This window comes from Pteropus medius, unplaced genomic scaffold (genome assembly GCF_902729225.1).
Source record: "Pteropus medius unplaced genomic scaffold, Ma_sr-lr_union100, whole genome shotgun sequence".
Classification (NCBI taxonomy): domain Eukaryota; kingdom Metazoa; phylum Chordata; class Mammalia; order Chiroptera; family Pteropodidae; genus Pteropus; species Pteropus medius.
Genome location: NW_024354499.1, coordinates 3,377,093 through 3,397,774, shown reverse-complemented (window position 1 = coordinate 3,397,774; position 20,682 = coordinate 3,377,093). Strand labels below are relative to the sequence as shown.

General features: G+C 45.6%; 1 protein-coding gene across 5 annotated transcripts in view; it reads left to right on the top strand.

Annotated features, from left to right (window-relative positions):
- Window positions 1-20,682, top strand: part of ADD2 (adducin 2) — an 88,110-nt gene that overhangs the window by 58,455 nt on the left and 8,973 nt on the right. For all 5 annotated transcript variants that reach the window (XM_039852509.1, XM_039852510.1, XM_039852511.1 and 2 more), the window contains 8 exons: window positions 2,694-2,845; window positions 3,287-3,367; window positions 7,002-7,151; window positions 8,579-8,722; window positions 10,437-10,535; window positions 15,041-15,217; window positions 18,585-18,842; window positions 19,668-19,787. In XM_039852509.1, the coding sequence (XP_039708443.1) occupies window positions 2,694-2,845; window positions 3,287-3,367; window positions 7,002-7,151; window positions 8,579-8,722; window positions 10,437-10,535; window positions 15,041-15,217; window positions 18,585-18,842; window positions 19,668-19,787 (1,181 nt within the window). The remainder of the gene's footprint in view (window positions 1-2,693; window positions 2,846-3,286; window positions 3,368-7,001; window positions 7,152-8,578; window positions 8,723-10,436; window positions 10,536-15,040; window positions 15,218-18,584; window positions 18,843-19,667; window positions 19,788-20,682) is intronic.

Genomic DNA, 20,682 nt, shown 5'->3' with positions numbered 1-20,682 from the left:
CAGAAGACAGCTGGGTGACCGGAAGTCTGATTAGTGCGCATCCAGGACGTCTGAGTCAGGAATGTGGAGAGAGGAAGTCAAAGTGTCACTTGCTGAAGCCTAGAGAGGTTGTTCTTTGTCCAGCTCCATTTGCCTTAGAATTCATTATTTTGTTTTGTTTGCAATAGTGTGTCTTTCGGCCTTAGTTTTTGTGGGATTTGGAGAGTTGTCATCGTTTTTCTGTTTTCCAAAGTCATCGGAATAAATGGCTCAGTTAGATCTGAGTTGTAAACCTGGTGATCAGCCGTCCTAACTGTTGTGAGACTGATCAGAATAAACATTCTTTCTATTGAGACCTTGAGAGCAACCCTTGTGCACTGTTGGTGGGATTGCAAACTGGTGCAGCCACTGTGGAAAACAGTATGGGTGTTCCTCAGAAAATTAAAAATAGAACTATCCTTTAACCCAGCAATTCCACTTCTGGATATTTATCCAAAGAAACCCAAAACACTAATTCAAAAAGATTTATGCACCTTTATGTTCATTGCAGCATTATTTATAATAGCCAATATATGGAAGCTACCCAAAAGCCTATCAGTAGACAACTGGATAAAGAAGATGTGGTATATATATATACAATGGAATATTACTTGGCCACAGAAAATGAAATTTTACCATTTATGACAACATGGATGAACCTAGAGGGTATTATGCTAAGTGAAATAAATCAGACAGAAAAAAACAAATACTATGTGATCTCACTTATACATAGAATCTAAAGAACAAAATGAATGAGCAAACAGAAACAGACTCAAAGATACAGAGAACAAACTGATGGTTACCAGATGGGAGAGGGGTTGGGAGGCTAGGTAAAAACGATGAAGGGATTAAGAAGTGCAAATTGGTCATTACGAAATGGTCTCAGGGATGTAAAGTACAGCATAGAGAATATAGTCAATAATATTTTAATAACTATGTATGATACCAGATGGGTACTGGACTAATTGGGGAGATCACTTCATAAATTATATAAATGTCTAACCACTATCCTGTCCACCTCAAACTAATATAAAATAATATCAAATGTCAACCATGATCGAAAAAAAACAAAAAAGACCTTGAGAGCAGAGGATGGAAACGCCTGTGGAGCCCTTGGTTCTCTTCTTCTGCCCTCAGGCTTGTGGGTGGAGTAATCCCCACAGAGTGGGAGAGGGGACTCTGTTACAGGACACGGAGGATGTGATGGGATATTTTCAGACCTACTGACCTCCTGGCCTGGCCATCACTGGAACTCCACAGTTATTTGTAAGAGAAGGATTCAAAAAACTCTGGGTCTGAAGACCTTCCCAAAACAGCCTACCTCCCTACCTTATGCTTTTGCTATGCCTCCGTTCTTGCTGCCTGGGTGAAGCAAAGAGGTAATATCTTATCTGGGGGATGCACGGAGAGGAGGAAGGAAGCCCAGATTGGTTCATTTGAATTAAAAATTGTTGACTTTGGAGTTTCGTTGTTGCTTCTCTTGCCAGTTGAGCTGGGTCTTTGAACGATGTCTGTCCCTGCCCACGACATTTACTGGACACATGCCCCGGAGGTGTAGCACAGGCCCTTGGGGTACATTTCCCCTGGAGTGCTCAAGGCTTGCTCTGCTTGCTTTATGTAGGGCCAACAAGCACCCATTCCAGTCTCACACTCACCACCTTATTATTTCAACTAATGGCAAACTTGGTTCAGGACATACATCACATTGTATAGTAGCGAGGTTTATAGAGATGGCAGAAGCTTCCGAAGAGCATTTTAGTCCATTAAAGTCTTTAATGGGATTCTGGGAAACGTAACATCAGAAGGCTACCAGCCAGATCTCATTTAAACAGAACCCTTTCCTATTGATTGTCTTATTGGTTCTTAGACACTAACTGATCAGAGTGCTGGGGTTCAGATGCCCTATTCTGCCTTCCTGAGGCCTGCTGGCAGTGGTCATCATAGTTAATAGGACAGACCGGACGTCAACTCCTAGACCCTTTGGGTGCTCTGAGGACAAGACTATCAAACCCTAGAGGCCCATTTCCAAATCCCTTCCACATCCTCCAAAATTCCCAGAAAGAAGTCATGAAGAACCAAGAGAGGAGTAGATGTGACCCGCCTGAAGCCTGATGCCCTTCAGCCAACCACAGCCACACTGACTTCTGCGAGTTTATCACTTGTCAGAAAAAGTTGAAGAATTTACTTTCTGACTGACATGGCATTCTAATTGCCCTCTTTCCAAATCAGAGAAAAATGACAAGAATAGTTAAAACAATATGGTAATAGCAGATCTAATGATTAGTAACTTCTTCATGAAAACTGTTGAAATATACCCATATTTTCACTCAGAAACTTATTCTTGTTTTTTATTTAATGTCTTCTTTAGGGTTTATGGTAAGCTTGGCCTTCTGAGAAACCTTCATTTTGTGGCCTTGAGTCTTGCCATGATTTTTGACCAAAAGCAATGCCATTCTTACCCAAATAAGCAGAGGACTTTATTGGGCACAGCTATCCGTTTTATGGATTTTCTCCCCCTGGGTAAAGGTAAAATAATGTTAAATTCCCCACCTGTAGAAATCTCTCACGCAGGTGTAGTGCTAGTGAGATTTTGGAGAGACTCAGGCAAGGCGGCAGGGGCAGGTGGGAGCCCCTGACCCTGAGAGCTGCTCTGTCCTCACCCTGTCCCTTTGCAGACTTCTCCATGATGACACCCATCAATGACCTCCACACAGCCGACTCCTTGAACCTGGCGAAAGGGGAGCGGCTAATGCGGTGCAAGATCAGCAGTGTGTATCGGCTCCTGGACCTCTACGGCTGGGCCCAGCTGAGTGACACCTATGTCACGGTGAGGAGAGTGTCTGGGAGTGGGGTGGGGACACCCTGTGCGGCCCCCATAATTCCAGAGGGAGAACTCCTGGCTGTTGCATGGCCATGGGACTGCTGGTGCCCTTCGGCCAACATGCATTGAGTCTTTCCAAGGTGTCTCACCGCTGTGGTCACCTGAAGTAGATAACCTGCCCAGTGAACACTTCTCTGCATGAGGAGCTGGGAACTCCTGGATCTTATTCCTAGGGCTACCCTTGATCATCAAGCGATTCCTCTTGTGGCTCCATTTCCCCAATTCCAAATAAAGGCCAGGTCCTCTTCATATCTCATGGGTTGTGTCAGGGGCTTGAGGAGGAAGATTTGGGCACAGTGGGTTCAGAGCAAGAGGGCATTCAAGCAGAATGTCCTTGGAAATGACCATGCTCCTTTTTTCCACTGAGAATGTGTGTCTTTCCTCCAGATGAGGGTCAGCAAGGAGCAGGACCACTTCTTGATTAGCCCTAAGGGAGTTTCTTGCAGTGAAGTCACGGCATCCAGCCTGGTGAGTACAATTCAAGGTCTCACTGCTCATTCCTTATTGCAATGACAGCACCCACTCTGCTCCTACAGTGATAGGTTATCTTCATATTATCCACTGCTGTCCTGTCTCTCGTGGAGCTCACAGTCTGGTGGGGTAGAAGAGACACATGGGCACCAAAACAAATTGAGTGCCCAGAGCATGATGTGACCACAAGACCCAATATGAGGTGCAGGCGGCAAGAGCAGTAGGAGGGAGGAGAGAGTGGAGATGGGCCTGGTCCTCTGAGCCTGGGATTTATCGTGAAGGCTGGCGGTGGGCAGGACTTTCTGGAAGGGAAATACAGTAGAATGACAGTTAGTGCTTTGTCCCAAAGCAATGCAAGACTTGTCTAGCGTTGGTGCTGTTAGAGATAGCTTCTGCGACCCCTTCCGGTTCTCCTGCTCCTCTTAGGTGTGGTAGAGAGATACATCCAGAAGCTGGTTTCAATCAGGAAAGATTTCTGGAGGGGAGGAGGAAAGCAGTAGAAAGGACTGTCTTATAAGCAGAAAAGACCCGATGTTTCTTAAATGTGTGGGCAGCAACTGTTGTGCCATGCGCTTGGGAGAGGAAGATGCCACCTCGGGGCCTCTACCAGGCTTGAGACACACTCAGATATTGAGTTTAGGTACTCAGTTAAAAGAGCAGGCTGACAAAGTCACAGAATATCTAGGCAGGGCAGGATATCGAGGACTGCCAAGGCCACTTTACAGGCAGGAGAGGGTGCTGGTGCCCAGCGAGGGTGGGTGACTTGCACAGAGCCATCCAGGGAGGTCATGGCAGAGTCAGACTGAGACCACAGACACAAAGACAGCGCATGCTCTATCTTTAAGGCAGTCACGGTCGGGTGGGGAGAGCAGGGGAGGCAATCAGTGATTAAACTCAGACAGCAGAGTGTCCAATAGAGATGAAGGAAGCTTGGGGAGCCCAGGGAAGGGGCCCCAAGCTCAGTGAGTGCTGTCGAAGGTGGAGGGGGCAAAAGAGGAGCTTCTGGGTTGAAATGAGGAGTGAAGTACTCAGGAGCTCACGGAATAAGCTGACTTAGATCAGGGCATTAGCGAAAGACGGGGCAGAGCTAACCATCTCCTCAGCAGGAGCGCTGCATGCACCAAGCCCAGATGCGTGCCCGGTCCTGGCGTGCTTGGGAGGATAGGTAAGTGGGCGAGTCTGGCTCACATACTCAGTGTCTGGAGGTGAGGCCGGGAAGGCGCTAGGGACCAGATGATAAATGGCACTGAAGGCCTATTACGATGTCTTGGCTTTATCGTGCTAGACTTGGAGAACCTCTGAAGCATTGTTAGCAGGCAAGTGATGAATCAGGTTTCCATTGCAGAAATTGCACCCAGACAGCTATGTGGAGGCAAACTGACATCATGACAGCTGGTTGGGGCTATTACAGTTGGCTGGGAAATTCTGGGCCAGTAGCCTTAGTGGGCCTGGTGATCCTTTGGGTTGGGAGTGTGGGATTGAGTTTGAGGAGCTGATGGGACATTCAGGAAAGAAGTCAACTGGCAGTTGGTTATCCTAGGTTCAGAAGAGATCTGGCCTACAATACAGGTTTGAGAATCATGCGCACGAGATGTTCAGGGTATGTGTGTAAACTTGGCACCATTGTGTATGGTTGTGCAGCCCATGCACTGCAGTGAGAGAGCCTGGATAATGAAAAGGGAGAGGATGGAAACCAAACTGTGATTCACTCACTAAGCATGTCCTGGTACTGGGCGTGTTTTTCAAATTGGCACAATGGAAGCCTCCACACACCAAGCCCTGTGCCCCTGGGGCTGCCCTCATTTGGACAAAGGCACTGAATGGAATAGTGGCTGCCCTATTAGGCTGTAGAGATTCTTGAGTGACAACAGATTGCACATCCAAGCCTCAGGTAAGGATTGTACGAGATCAGAGAGAGAGCATCCCAGAGAGGGAACTCTGAGCAGGTCACACATCCAAGGAATTGGGGGAGCTGGGCTGAAGGAAAACCAGGGTTCAGCATCAGACACTCACAGGTTTAAGGGATCAGAGTTAGGAGAGTTGCTGCCACTTCCAGGTGCCGGCCACTTTGAAGTCACATTCAGTCTGTACAATTCACTTAAAATAGGATTTGTAAGAGGGCATGTTGAACATCTTACTGATGCTTCTGCTTAAACAAATGATGTCAATAGCGTGTCCCTTCCCCACACAAGTCTGTCCCTTCTTTTGGTACCATTTTGTCTGTCTGGGGCTTCTGGAATGGGGGTAGCGGGCAACTTGTGGAACTGCCCCGTGTGCTGCATACAGGATGTCGAGGTGCTACAAATTTAAGGGCTACAATTTTAATTTTTAGAAACTAAAATCTAGTTTGTAAATAATGCCAGGGACACCTGTCGTCAGTAAGTTAGGCTAACTGCAGGCTGCAGGGAGATTGCCCCCTGGGGGCCAGGGGGCATATTCAGTAAGAAGTTGTTACGAGGGGCTCGTTTCAGGATTTCGGTTTGTGTTGGGTGCCTTGGGGAGGGTGCTAAGAAGGAGGTGTCACCTTGGACTGTGTGTCACCAGATGCAGCAGCAGTTCCGTGGGGGAAGGTGTGGCACGAGGCCAAAGCTGCCCTTGGTAAAGAAGCTCCGGTGTCCCTTGTTAGCCATGAGATGGGGGGGGAAATGTGTTGGTCGTTTTTATGCTTGCGCAGTGTTGTTTTTGTCTGTGCTTGGCCATGATTAAGGAGCAGTCAGTCCCTTGTCTTTCTGTGTCACATTCAAAAGTGACCTTCTCTGTTGGTGATTTTCCGTGAGAGTATCTATGTTAAGTAGGGAACACCACAGCCTAACTGTGTGCTAGGCCAGCCAGAGCCACCAGCAATTGTGTGCAGACACACACTCACCCTCCCCACACTCACACATGCATGCATACGCACACACTCACACACAAACATATGATTTTTAGCCATGACACCTACTAGCCCCTCAGAGTCAAAAGTAGATTATAAAACCAGTGACTACTTTCTGTTTGTCCTTTAAGATCTAGCTTTTGGGTGATTGGTAAACATGTATTTATTATACTATTTTTTTTTTTTACTTTTGTATATGATTTTTTAAAATTCAAAATAAAAAGTAAAAAAAAATAGAAAGAAAAGGTGCAGATGAGATGTTACTTTCTTGAGAAGGCTTCTCTGATCCCCCATTTTACTGAGATTAAAGAGTCCTCCTAGCCGTTGCTGGAGAATTCTGCAAATGACTCTCTTCTAGCACCTTGCTACTCAACTTGTGCTCTGTGGACCAGCAACCTGAGTATCACTTGGGAACTTGGTAGAGATGCAGGCTCTCGGGCCACATTCTTGGTCCACTGAATCAGAATCTGCATTTTGACAGGATCCCCAGGTGATTCGTAGGCACAGTAAAGATTGAGAAATGCTGCTGTAGCACTTTTTATGCTGAGTTATAATCCCTTGTGTCCCCTGTCAGCCTGTGCACTCACCGAGGGCAGGAACTGGGTCTCTTTTTCCCAACATCAAGCACAGCCATTACTCGTGATGCGGTGAGCGAGTGATTGCCGGGTGTGTAGACATGTAACAGGCCCACCTGCGGGGAGTGGGGTGCAGGGCCTTTGCCTGCCTGTGGTTGTAAGTCCCCCTTCTTCCCCGGCCCAGATCAAGGTGAACATCCTGGGAGAGGTGGTGGAGAAGGGCAGCAGCTGCTTCCCGGTGGACACCACAGGCTTCTGTCTGCACTCGGCCGTCTACGCAGCCAGACCTGACGTGCGCTGTGTCATCCACCTGCACACGCCGGCCACGGCAGCGGTGAGTGTCAGCTCTTCAGCCAGCAGTTGACTCCCTGAGGCTGACAGCAGACCCATGCTACCCGCTTCTCTGAGATTTTCCCTGAGGAAAGACCTAAGACCCCCCAAGCCAATAACAGTCTCATCATTTAAAGCTCTGTAAGGATTTCCCGGAATTCACACTAAAGTAAAGAGAAGGAAACACAGTGCGGGGACCCTTAATCCCCTCCATTTTTCTAGCTATGTAGGTGTTGGTTTGGGGAGACAAGGCAAAGGTGTATAATGTCTGCCCCACTGCGTCCCCTGCCTTGCCACACACCAAAACCAGCTCCACTTACCCTGACATCACCTCCTAAGTTTCTCTACTCAGGCCAGTCCTGTTGGATGCAGGGCTGGTGCTGCCCCTCCCGCTTCCCACCCCAGCCCGGGCTCTTGTGACGAGAGATCCTGACAGAAGATACGATGTTGGGAATCTGGACTTGCCCACTGCTCATAGCCCAGGGTGGGCTGGGAGCCGGGGACAGGAGCAAGGAAATCTGGGAGAGAGTAGAAGGAAGACCCCCTCCCTTCCCCAAAGAGCAGGTTGTCCCCTCAGGGTATCTGGTAATTTCTCCTCATTTGGCTAAGACACTAATATTGCTTGGAAAGACAGCAGACAACCGTTCTGGCTGTCTCAACCTTCACCGCATCTCACTGACCCCCCAGGCTACACACCCACAGAGGCAGAGCAGACTTGTCACTGGCCTGTGGTTTTCTCAGAAAAGCATAATGGTCATGAGCACTCAGACCTTCCAGAATTTGGACCAAGACTAGATGATGTACTTGTGCCAGATGTGCAGAGCCTGGGCTTAGTGATGGGGCAAATTGAGTGAAGGAGGCCAAGAGGCTCTCCTAAACCGTTCCACACTCCTTCCTTTTAACAAAAGGCAGGGCGGGTGTATGGGGATTACCACCGGGTTTTAACCCTGTTCCCTGGCACTCTTATTGCCCCGTCACTAGTAAAATGGGCTTCACAACAGGCCTCTCTGTTAGTGAAGAGTTGTGGCTGTTTCTGCACTGTACTCAAGCCTGAGGGTCTCTACCAACCAACCCTAGGAGATCCGGGACCCTGCTTCATCCCAGCCTGGGTGCCAGCTCCATCACTCCCTGCCTCTTCCCAGAGTCCTAGGACAAGAGCAAAACAGAGGGTGGGCAGCAGTAATAGTTCTCGCAAGTACATTCTTTGCAGCAATTTTAAAAGGTGATATATTGACATGGCTGCTATGAAAAGTGTGATGGAAAGACATTAGAGGAAGCAGCCGGAAAGCAAGACCCCAGCCAGGTAGAGGAAAGTCAAGGGTAGCGCCTTTCTCATGTGATTGGTTCCCCAGGGTAGAACGTGACTGTGCCACCCTGAGGAAAAGGGCTGGGGGAGCTGCAGGTGCTAACCATTTCCTCGTCCCACTAAAGGTGTCAGCCATGAAGTGGGGCCTCCTGCCTGTCTCTCACAATGCCCTGCTGGTGGGGGACATGGCCTATTATGACTTCAATGGCGAAATGGAGCAGGAAGCGGACCGAATCAATCTGCAGAAGTGCCTTGGACCCACCTGCAAGGTTTGGCTCAGTTGTTCTGAGAAGATGCTTCAGGGCGGATTGTCAAAAGCCTGCATCACAAGTGACATGTGTTCATTGGACAATGTTTAGAAGTTGCACTAAACAAAAAAAGTGAAATAAAACTCTATCTATCACATTACCTTGAGATTTTGGTAGACACCCCAAATGTATTCACATGTACTTACGAAACTAGAATCATAAAATATATTCCTCTTTTTCCCTTAGCAATATACAGTAAACACCTTTGTATATTCTTAAATATTTTCTACGTCGCTATTTCAAATATTAAATTACACTTCATCGTATGAATGGCTATGCCATCATTTACCTGAACAATCCTCTACAGTTGGATATAGTAAGGTCCCCACCTCCCCCACCCCCAGATTTTCTCTTGATGTAAACAACACTGCAATGGAAAATCCTTTCAGCCAAGTCTTTGTGTATGCTTGAGATGATTTCTTTTGGATACATTCCTGAGGGCAATTTGGCAATACATTCCTATTGCCAAATTGCCCTCTCCTCTCCCCAATGTCTAGTCTATGAGAATGCTGTTTCCCTTTGGTCTCCCCAAACTTGAGTGTTATTATATTGCTAACTTGATATAGAAAAGTAGAATCTCATTATCGTTTGGTTTACGTCTAAAGCACATAATTTTACAACAGCACGTAATCAGGGGTGGTCAGCTTAGGATGGGAAGTTTCAGAGCCGAGCCTGGGTTGATGGGCACCTGCTCCTGTCCTTAAAAGGCACTCAATGCCCAAGTCATTTCCTGTCTGTGAGTCCCTGTCTTCTTATCTCTGACACAGAGGAGAAATCTCTGCCATCTCTCCTGCCACTCTCTAAAGCTGCATGAGCAGTACCTGGGGAGGGATGAGATGTTCACATCTATGAACTGCCGCAAAAATTTGAAAGATGGGACATTTGTTCTCTGCAAAATCTTTTGTGGGCCAGAGTCATTGTCTCTTTGCATTTCTCTGGCACTTGAGAGGAAAAACCTCCAGCTGTTTTCGGCAAGAGAGGACGTGACGATTTGGCCTCAGCCCAGGTGTGCATGGTCAGATCCAATACATGGATCTGTGTGTCCCAGCTCCCAGGTGAGCATCAGCTGGTTCCAGAGAGTTCTCTAGGATAAAACCAATCAAGAAGAATTTCTGGCACCTGGACCCTGGGGAGTCAGGGTCTTGGTCTAAATTTATTTCTGAGTTTTCCCCGCTTTTATCTTCCTGCCCCTGGCCGCGTCAGAAACATTGCACCAATGATGAGAACACGTGGGTTCTAGTTCCCATTCTTCCCTTAAATAAGCTGGGAGACTTTCGATTCCTTTAGGCTTCTATTTCCTCTATAGTAAAACCAGTGAGTTAGATTAGAAGGTTGCTACGGCCTCTTTTACAGAATTGTCAGATCTTAGCCCTGCCAGGGCCTCACCGGGTTTATAGGGAGGAAAGCCGAGGTCCAGAGAGGTTGTGCGCCTTGCCATCAGGGTCGCAGGTTGCCCACCGGTTTCTGCAGAGCCGCCCCTTAGAGCCCCGCCTCCACACACACACTAACTTGTGGGGTAGCATTGGAGTGTTTGGGTAGGGAGAACGAATGGTGGGGGGTGGGGGTGGCACTCTGGGATTGGATATCAAATTGATCTGAATAAAATGAAAATCTCTCCCTCTTAACTAAAGTTTAGAAGGCTTAAAGTTTTAATTAGCCATTTGCTGCTCTACAGATCCTGGTGCTAAGAAACCATGGCGTGGTTGCTCTAGGTGACACTGTGGAGGAAGCATTTTACAAGATCTTCCACCTGCAGGCTGCATGTGAGATACAGGTGAGCAAGTTCCTCTGGTCAATGGCTCTGACGGGCCTGTGGGCAAGAGCGTGGCCCCATTGGCTCTGATTTAAGGAGGGCTCTGAGCCTGTCCATCTAAAAGCCTTGTCTTATTTCTCTGCCATGGCATCACCGTATCCATCTAAAGTTTCACACTTAGAATCAGTTTTGTAGCTTTGAAAAATTTATCACCATTGTCTAACAACCAACACCCAACTCTTAGGGGTCAGTGCCCAGAATGGGGAGCTGCCTGGGCTCATCAATTAGATGAAACTATAATAGGACAGATAAAAGTTTTTACCATGCTTACATATTATCTGCAATATTCCTGTTATATCTGGCAATGCCCAACAGACACCACACAGGTGAGGGTTTTTTTTTCTTTTTTTCTCTCCTCTTCCTCCTCTTTTTTTTTTTTTTTTTTTTGATGTGAGTAGATTGAAAAAACCATGAACATGGTCAAGTCCAGAAAGAGAAGTGGAGCGCAGGCCAGGGTGGTGTTGACGTGGCAGCCTGGAACATCTGGGAGCCCCTGAGGGGATGTGTAGGCAGCCCATCCCGAGCTTCTCCTAACCAGTGGAGTGGAGGGTGGGTGGAGAGTGTCAGTGGTCATGGGACCCCCTAGAGGAGTTGATGAAGAAGCAGCAGGAAAACAGACACAAATTTTATAGCTTTATCAGATAAGTGGTGTTGGATAAGCCAAGCACATGTTCCTTTCAGTGTGATAAGACATCAGGGATGAGTAGGGGGCCTCGAACAGCTGACCGGGCTCCATCCTTCTCAGTTCTTAGCTGTGTGCCTTGGGTTGGGGACTTGCTCTCCGTGAGTCCCCCGTTTCCTCAACTGCAGATGTGGATGCCTATAGGGTTCTTGTGAGGACAGCCATTCAGACAAGGAGAGGTGCTGCTGATGGTATTTTGGGGACTAAGTTGACAGAAGAGGAGTCTTGCTGCTCCAGAGTGAGTCAGCTCTCTGCAGGGCCTTCTGGGTGTCCTGTCTGCCCTCTCCTGGCTGGTCCAGGCAGAGCAGTGCCCCGGTAAGAAGGCCCGCCTTTCTCTTGGGAGTTATGGGGAAGAAGGGCCTTATCCCAAAAGTATCACTAGTAGAGGCTCTGATACCTTTCTCAATGTTTTTAAAGGAATATGTTAGGGATAGTTGTTAAGACAGTGATGAAGATGTGTTAGAGGAAGTGGTATGAGGCTGCCTCCTCCCTCCCCCCAGAATACCAACAGTAGTCGTCAGAACAGGAGAGTATGGAGAAGGTGGAACAGGACCAAGGAGGTGCCTTTCTAATGTGGTAGCTTTCCTGCCCCCGACCAGTGATACCAGCCCTGAGCTCTGACCCCTGACTGGTGTTAGAACATGACAGAGCCTCTGATATGCCCACTTTCCCTTCCCCACATCTCAGCTCTTAAGAATTCTTCATCTTCCTTCTGAGAAGAAGCTCCCATGAGACAGTTGTTCTTATTTCTTTGCAAAGACAGGACAGACCTAAGAATGAATGGAGAGAGATGCTCATGTCCCCCTCATGGTGAAGTGAAGTGTGTCTCTCCCAGCCTCCAGACCTTCAGACATGGCCACCGAGCAATTTAACCAAAGGCAGGATAGCCATCTAGCATCTGCAGAGATGAAAGGGCAGAGCTGACAGCCCAGCAGCTGTTTCTCTTGGCCCTGCCTGCTGTCATTTTCTTTTTAGTCAGGACTGGGTTTGATGTGACCTCGTTAAAGTACATCAGGCGATGGAGGCAGATAACCCCCAGAAAAGCACCAGTGGCTTCTTTTAGCTGGTGGAGTAGGAAGGCTTCTAGAGAGAGAAATGAAACTGGAAGGTGTGAAAGACAACTCAGCAAGATTAGGTGTGGGCGTTTTAAAGCACGGAAGGCCCCACATACCGGCAGTCTGCAGGTGCTGTTGGAATTGCAGCATCTAGCTGGATCGTTTCTGATTGAATTGCCAACATTGAAGTTCTCTTTCCATTGTGGGTCTAGTTTTCTCCGTTGGTGACCTTGGCAAACGAGCAAATGTAACTGTGGTCATTTTAGTGGTTCAAGGCTCAGAGCCTATTTTGTTCCCTTGGGTTAGTGTTCTTTTTGCTCCCCATCAGTTTGGGGTTCCAGGAAATTGGGTCAACCCCAGCTGAGAAAGGCAGCTCCCTGCTCTGCTTACAGGCAGATGGTAAGAAGCTCAGGCAGTTCTTCTGCATCTGCTACCCATCACCATGGAAACCAATGAGGGGAAGAGGGAGATGGGAGGAGGCAGCCCTTGTGGGCATTTCTCTCCTCCTCCATGGATGACCAGTCTCCAGGGGATATTGTTTCTCAGCCTTTCATGGTAAAACCTCATGAGTTATTTCTCATCAACATTTATATGGTGCTTTATATGTAGTAGGCGCTATTCTAAATGCTTTGCAAATATTATCTTCAGCAATCCTCATGAGGTATGTACTACTGTTTTCGTTTTATAGATGAGGAAAACTAAGGCACAGAGAGGGTAAACAACTGCCCAAAGTCACACGGCAAGCGAGTGGCAGGCCAGAATTCCAGTGCAGGCAGCCTGGTGCCTGAGTCTGTGTCCTTAAACACTATGTTGCCTTGCACTGCAGCTCGGGACAGTAGGGGTCAATGGAAGAGGTTGGCTGACAGGCCAGGATCCCCCTTCAGAGAGCTGGCACTTCAGGTCCCAGGCTAGAACCCTGCCTTGGCCAGATTCAGTTGCAGGATGACCTAGGTAAATTGATCAGCCAGGTAGAATTCAGTATCTCTAAGGGAACATGCACTCAGACTCAGAGCAGGGTGTAAGGGACTTCAGAATTAGAAAACATGGCAGCAGAGGGTAGACGTGGGACCAGTAGATTTCAATTCCCTATAAATCTGTATCAACTCACTGTGACCCTTCTAACATTTGGACAACAATACAGTAGGCTGCCTCCCCAAGCATGGAGCCGACTACCTTCTAGGGATATCAGATGGGGACTCTTACTATTGGTGGGAGGTTGGAATAAATGACCTCTAAGGTCTCTATCTTTGCCAGAGTGTGGAGTCATCTTTTTAAGTTAAAAATGTAGCCATCCATTGGACATATGTCTTGGATAAAGAGGGTGTAGAAAATAGTGTTCTAGCTTTCTCCCCTTCACAGGGTAATGGGGTCATCTTGAGAAGGTCGCCTGGCTGACCTCCATGAAGTCTAATAGGGGCCGTTTGTTACACTGGTGAATTTAATACAGTCTAGGGTGTGTCCCAGACCCTCATGGGATCATGTGTTCACCAGCAAGACTGCGTCCTTTTATTTTCAGTAAAAAAAAAAAAAAAACTATCACAAATACTGAAATTCTGAAGGTTTGTGTAATAAGAGCTATTCCCCTGTAATAAGCAGGCTTACAGTGGACCAGCAAATGTTAATCAGAATGCTAGTATATTGGGGCATAGCGCAAAACTCCTGGCTCAGCTGCTTTCTGTAGCTGGACTTGCCCAGGAAGCCAAATCATGGCCAATTATATCTGAGTGACAGACATGGGGAGTAAATAAAATGTACTGTTAGATGAGCATGGAATTAGATAATAAGAGGATTAGTTAAATTAATGAATCTTTATTAGGAACATTCTAAAATTGCCTGCTGTGTACACATACCTCTTGCCCTAATACTCAAAGTCTGTCGCTGGCGACCACCTGTATTGTCCCCTCCCCCGGAAGCCTTGACAGTGAGACGAACACTCTAAGTTCGTTGGTGAAAGCTGCCTCACCCTGCGTAATACTGGACTGTGCATAGTCAGCTTTTCATCTGTCTCCTTCCTGGTTTCCTTGACTGGGTAACCTCATCATGGAGGATGCATTCTTTCTTTAGATTTGTTAATTCAGCCCATCAGGCTACTTCATATTTCATTGGTCTAGAAGCTAGCCTGTTTCTTTAAAGTGACTTTTTTTTTTAAAAGAAGGGAAATATTTCAAACATAGAGAAAAATGCAAAGAATAACATAATAGTATGCACCTGCTACCCACTTCGCAGACGTAACAAGTATTAACAGCCTTCGTGCTTCAGATCTTCTCCTCTTGAAGAAATAAGATATTACAAGCAAGACTGAAAGTCCACTTTGGAGTCCTTTCGATCCTATCTTCCCACTCTCCCCAGAAGTAATCAGAAACTGAAGTTGGTCTGTCCCCTACATAAATTTTCAGTCCTCTGTATTGTTTTATTCTTAAGGTTTAACACTTGCTGTGTCCTCCTTCTCTATAGTCTCTAAAAACTGACATTAAGAAAGAAACTGTTAATACTTCTTTCCTCAGAAATGAGTGCACACACAACAAGTTTGGGGTGGCTTTCCTCTGGGAGGAAAAAGACAAATACAGCTCAGCTTTCCAACCATTTTTGTTTCTAGTCTTCCCTAATCCCCACTCTCCATTACACACATGAGCAGAGGTAAATGCATGGGTATGTGTGTGTACACGCACATGAACACACACATGTGCATGCACACGCACAAGCTCAGGGCTCTCTGCTCTTCACCACAGGTGTCCGCTCTGTCCAGCGCCGGGGGAGTGGAGAACCTCATCCTCCTAGAGCAGGAGAAGCACCGGCCCCACGAGGTGGGCTCCGTGCAGTGGGCCGGGAGCACCTTTGGGCCCATGCAGAAGAGCCGGCTTGGGGAGCACGAGTTTGAGGCCCTCATGAGGATGCTGGACAATCTGGTGAGTCTCCTGCCATTATCCTTTTAGGCTAGTCCATTAAGGCTTAGCCCTAGAACCAGTCAGCATGAGGCAGTAGGTGGGCGTCAGAATTGCCAGCATCACAGTTATTTCGTTAAAGTCTCGTTGACTGACAGCTTGACTTAGAATTTGTGGTCATTCTAATAGTAGTTGAGGTGGCCTTTGCTATCCCTTCCCAGGGCTATAATGTCATACCTGCAGAATGCTCTTTGGAGACGGGGTAAGAAGATATTGGTTGGTAAGGGAAGTAGTAATACAGTAAAAATCAGAACCACAGAACCTCTCATAGTGTGACTTAGTTCACACTTTTGTAGTTAGTTCTTTAATGCAGAAACACATAATACCACCAATTTCATTATTTCAGGTGAGCAGCATCGTGACAATATGCTATTGTAATAATTGAATGAATTAGTCATTACAAGAGTTAACTGGGAAGTGTCTAGGAATGGGATTTAAAGGATACACAAGAATTTTAAGACATTCTTTCTTCTAGAGGCTAACGATTTAGTTGATGACATGACACATAAGCCGGAGACAATTCAAGAACAAGAAGAAAGCTTATACCACACACGAGGAGCTAATTGCAGGAAGAAGAGACTCTTAACTTCTTAGATTGCTAATAGTGAAACATGAGACCTAGCTTTGTAGCATTTCCATATCTAATTCATCCCTCACCACTGCTCTTGTCTTGGTCTCTCCTCATTGTGCCTAGGTCATTGCGATAATCAATACTTTCCTCTTTGCCTCCAGTTCCTCCTAATCATCTCCACCTTATTACCAGGCTGACCATGAGGGTCACTTTATAATGATGAAAGATACAATCCACAATGAAAATACAACTCTCATTAGCATTTGCATGCTGAATAGTCTATGCCTAAATAAGGCACCTGAACCAGACGGTTTCATACAGGAATTCTTTCAACTCTTTAAGAAACAGACAATTCTTATGTTATTTTAATCTTTCTCAGAGAAGAATGAAAGAAGGACCATAGCAATTATAACATAGTCAGAGCAATCTTACTTGGAGTTGATGAAAAATACTGCAAGAAAACTAGCAAATAGTATGCAGCATAACATCAGGATAACAATACACAATAACCAAGAAAGGGTTCATTCCTGGTATTCAAGGAAGCCTTAATATTATCAACCTTTTAAATATGTTTTATAATGTTAATGACTCTAGGGATAAAAACCTTTTGATCATTTTAATAAATATAAAAGGCAGTGGACAACAATTTGGCATCAACTTATAAAAATAAAAGCTGTTAAGTAGAACAAGAAGACACTTATTTAACATAATTAAAATGACTTTTCTCAAAACATGAGCCATTATTATGGCCAAACACTAGGAGTATTTCCATTAAATTTTACACTTGATCTTAGCCAAAAGCCCAAGAAGCAATCTATTGAGTTTTGAAACAAAATAATGACTCCTGCTCTCAGCGCTGTTATTTAATATTGTTCTAGAATAGAATTGGAACTCAATCCAAAGCAAGGAGGCATAAAAATAAGAGGTATAAATATTACAAAGGAAACGAAATTATAATTTTTTGTAGATAGCGTGGTTACATGCCTTAAAGTCCAAAAGAGTCAACTGAAAGTAATATAAGAAATAATTAGTGTATTTTAAAGTAATCACACGAAAATGCATACAAAAATTAGTAGGTTTTTTTCTATTTTAACACATAATATATTTGAAAATATAATAATGGGAGAAAATAACTCCATTTGCAAATGCAACAAAATCATAAAACATTAAGCAGAACTCATTTAAAGAAAACCACATAGCTTTACCAATAGACATCAGAGAAAATCTGAAATCAGTGAAGAGCTATCATTTATTTTTGGTTAGAAAGCTTCCATAGGATAAAGAGATCACTTTTCCAAATTGACCAATAAATTCAATGTAATTCCTTTAAAAATGAGGAAAGGTGTAAGGACTTAGCAAAGTATTCTTCTAGGTGAAATTCAGAATGGTTAGGAAAATCCTATAAGGAGAAGGGAAATTAGGGGTACTTGTCTCACCACATGGTAAAGCATGATAAAGCTTAAGTAACTAAACAGAGGAGCACTAGTGCAGAATGCACAGGCAAATCAGTGTGACATTTGCCTTCTAGAAAATCTAGAAGTAGATCCCAAATATATGAGAAATTTACACAGGGCAAACAGGGCAAAAAGATAGACTGCTAGCCATTTAGAGAAGAAAACTAACATGGATTGCTACCTCATGCCTTTCGACAAGATAAATTCCTGATTTATCAAAAATTTAAACATATAAAACAAAACACATAGATATTAAAAACATAGATTAATATTTGTGATGGTCTTGTGCTGAGGAAGACCTTGCTAGCATGGCAGGAAAGCCTAAAATCATGATGACGAATATTAATAGATATAATTACATTAAAATTCAAAATGTGCATTTTCTAAACCATTCCCTCAACCATAAACAAAACTAAAAGACAAACTATGGGAGGAAATGTTTGCAAATCTTGACAGTCAAAAGATTAAAATCCTTAATATAAAAAGAAACATTATAAATCAATGTGAGAAAGAAAAACATATCAACAGAAAAATGAATCAAGAACACAATTTACAAAGGAAGACATTCAAGTGGCCATCCAGTGTAATTAAAAACATCTAATTTTACTAGTAATCCAAAAGAGAGCAAAACAGAATTAGAGAAAACAGAATTAGAGAAGAAGCTGAGAATGGCTTCACGGCTGCCAAGATTCCTGAGTATTCTTTCTCACTGAGCAGCAGTCCATTCTCCTTTTGTGAGAGACATGGTCTTGCTTAGGAGTCAGGGGTGTTCTTGAGTCAGATTTGAGAGTTCTGAGAGGAAAATATTTAAGAAGCCTCAGAGTGGAGGAAGGGAGGCTGACTATTAGAATCCAGCTGGGAAGCTTTTAAAAATCCTGTTGCCCAGACCACACTACCATCTGGTGACACGGGCAGTTACGAGGTCAGCCCAGGCATCAGCATTTTTAAAGCTCCCACATGGTTCCAATGTGCAGGAGGGTTTGAGAACACTGCATGAGATGAAAAGTTGGAGCTTTGTTTGGGTAAGGAGCTCTGTCTGGTCCACAAGGTCCCAGGGATTTTCTCAGCCTTGGCGTATTGGGGTGGAGGAGGGGAGAGTTTGGGGTGAAGGAGGGGAGAGGGTGGGAGATCAAAACAGGAAACAGTTCTGAAATACAGCCGAGAAGCGGCAAAGCCTGAGTTGTATTATGGAGATTAGGTTTAAAATGAGTTATTAGATGGAAGGGGATTTAGTGTGTGGGTGGGCATGCAGGCATATAGAGACCATTTTCCCCACAATCAGTGGTTCTTTTTTTGTCCTTTTTAGGGTTATAGAACAGGCTACACGTACCGTTACCCCTTCGTTCAAGAGAAAACCAAACACAAAAGTGAGGTGGAGATTCCGGCCACGGTCACAGCCTTCGTGTTCGAGGAGGATGGCGCCCCGGTGCCCACTCTGCGGCAGCACGCCCAGAAGCAGCAAAAGGAGAAGACCCGCTGGCTCAACACGCCCAACACCTACCTGCGGGTCAACGTGGCTGACGAGGTCCAGAGGAGCATGGGCAGCCCCCGGCCCAAGACCACAGTAAGGCGGGCAGCGAGGGGCTCCTGATGGGGAAGGCCAGGGTTGGGGAGAGTGCCCGGCTATGTGTCTCCTCTGGGCCTATGTTAGCACAAGCTCTGATTAGGACTTTCTATCGGACGTCTGGGAGCAGTTCTTTGTGCCCATGGAACCTCTGATCACCTCTTTCTTACACCTCTACGCTGAGTTTTTGGGTCTAGAGGGTGGCTGGACCAGGTTATCCTTAGCAGCATGAGAGCCAAGAGCAATTGATGTTTGCTTCTTGCTCCCACATCCAGAGGGGGCTTCTGGGAAGTTCAAGAATGGGTATCCAACATTTAAACTGCACATCTGATGCAAACCCAGGAGGTGGGTGGGATATACATTTCTATCTATTACATTATCTCCCCCACCCCAACACACACACTCACTTTGACTCTTAATCTGATTTTTTATTAACATTAAAGTAGCTAGCAGCCAAATAGACTAGCTCTTCATTAAAAAACGATAATAAAATAAAGCCTTGCAAATTAACATCATTGAGTTGTCTAATACTGAAGCTCAAGTGACTGTCTATCTGTCATTGCTGGTTACCAAGGATCTGACCTCTACTCTTAAGTATTCTTTATGGCTATTGACCTGGATCTTTTTCGGCAGCTAGGTCATTTGTTGCCCATCTCTGCTCTGGGAGACAGACATCACAGAGACCCCCTGGGAGAGACTATATATGTATAGGCTTGCCGACCTTCCATGTAGGCCTGTCGGCCCAGATCTCATGGGGCAGACCACTGGGGAGGACACCTGGGTCTTATTCCTTTGCCTTACCCACCTGGCCTTGTGTGTGTTCAGTGGATGAAGGCTGACGAGGTGGAGAAATCCAGCAGTGGCATGCCGATACGGATTGAAAACCCAAACCAATTTGTGCCTCTCTATACTGACCCCCAAGAAGTGCTGGACATGCGAAACAAGGTAGGGTGGTAGCCATCTCTTGTCCCTCAAGGATGTGGGGGGAGGCTGGTTTCCTAGGGTGCTCCTGACTTATCAACACCCCATGGTGCCTCTTATGAGTCAGAAAGAAACTACATTTATTGGCTTTATTCCGGGCACTGTGCTAAGTGCCGCACTGATGTAGTCCTCTAGAACCCTTACATAGAGAGGTGTTTGCTTTAGGCATTAGGTGTGTCTAAGAGACCTGCCCACAAATTGAGTTTTTATTAATTCTATGCTATTTTCCTTTTGGCCCATTTTCAAGATTTCAAAATCTTTTATATTTATTTCTCCACCTTTGCTTTACAGTTCACTTATATTTTTAATGTTACGTTAAAAACTTAAGTTGTAGCAGACCACCTTCAGATACACTCACAAAACAGCTTGTCTAAGGACCCTCTGAAGTGCTTGTTTGAAATGCAGATTCCTGGGTCGCCCCCCCATCTCACTCCCCAAGAGATTCAGATTCAATAGGTGTGGTGGCCCTGAAATCTGTATTTTATTTTATTTTATTATTATTTTTTTAACTCCTACAGCACCTGGTCTTCCTAGGTGGTCTCCCATCCAAGTACTAACCAGGCCCGACCCAGCTTAGCTTCCCAGATCGGGCTTGTTCAGGATGGCGTGGCCGTATACTGAAATCTGTATTTTAAACAAACTCCTCAGGGTCTTCTTGGGAATATTAAAATTTGAGACTATCCCTCAAGGATCGACTCTGCCTCCTTTCACGCTTCACTTCCTACAGTTACCTTGCCTGAGTCAATGAGAATCTGGCGTTTTACATAAACCGCTCGTTCACTCTGAAACAGACGTGGAGACTGTCTCAGAGTGACAGACTCTGTTAGAAATAGAGGAGACAGGCATCCAACCGCTGGAG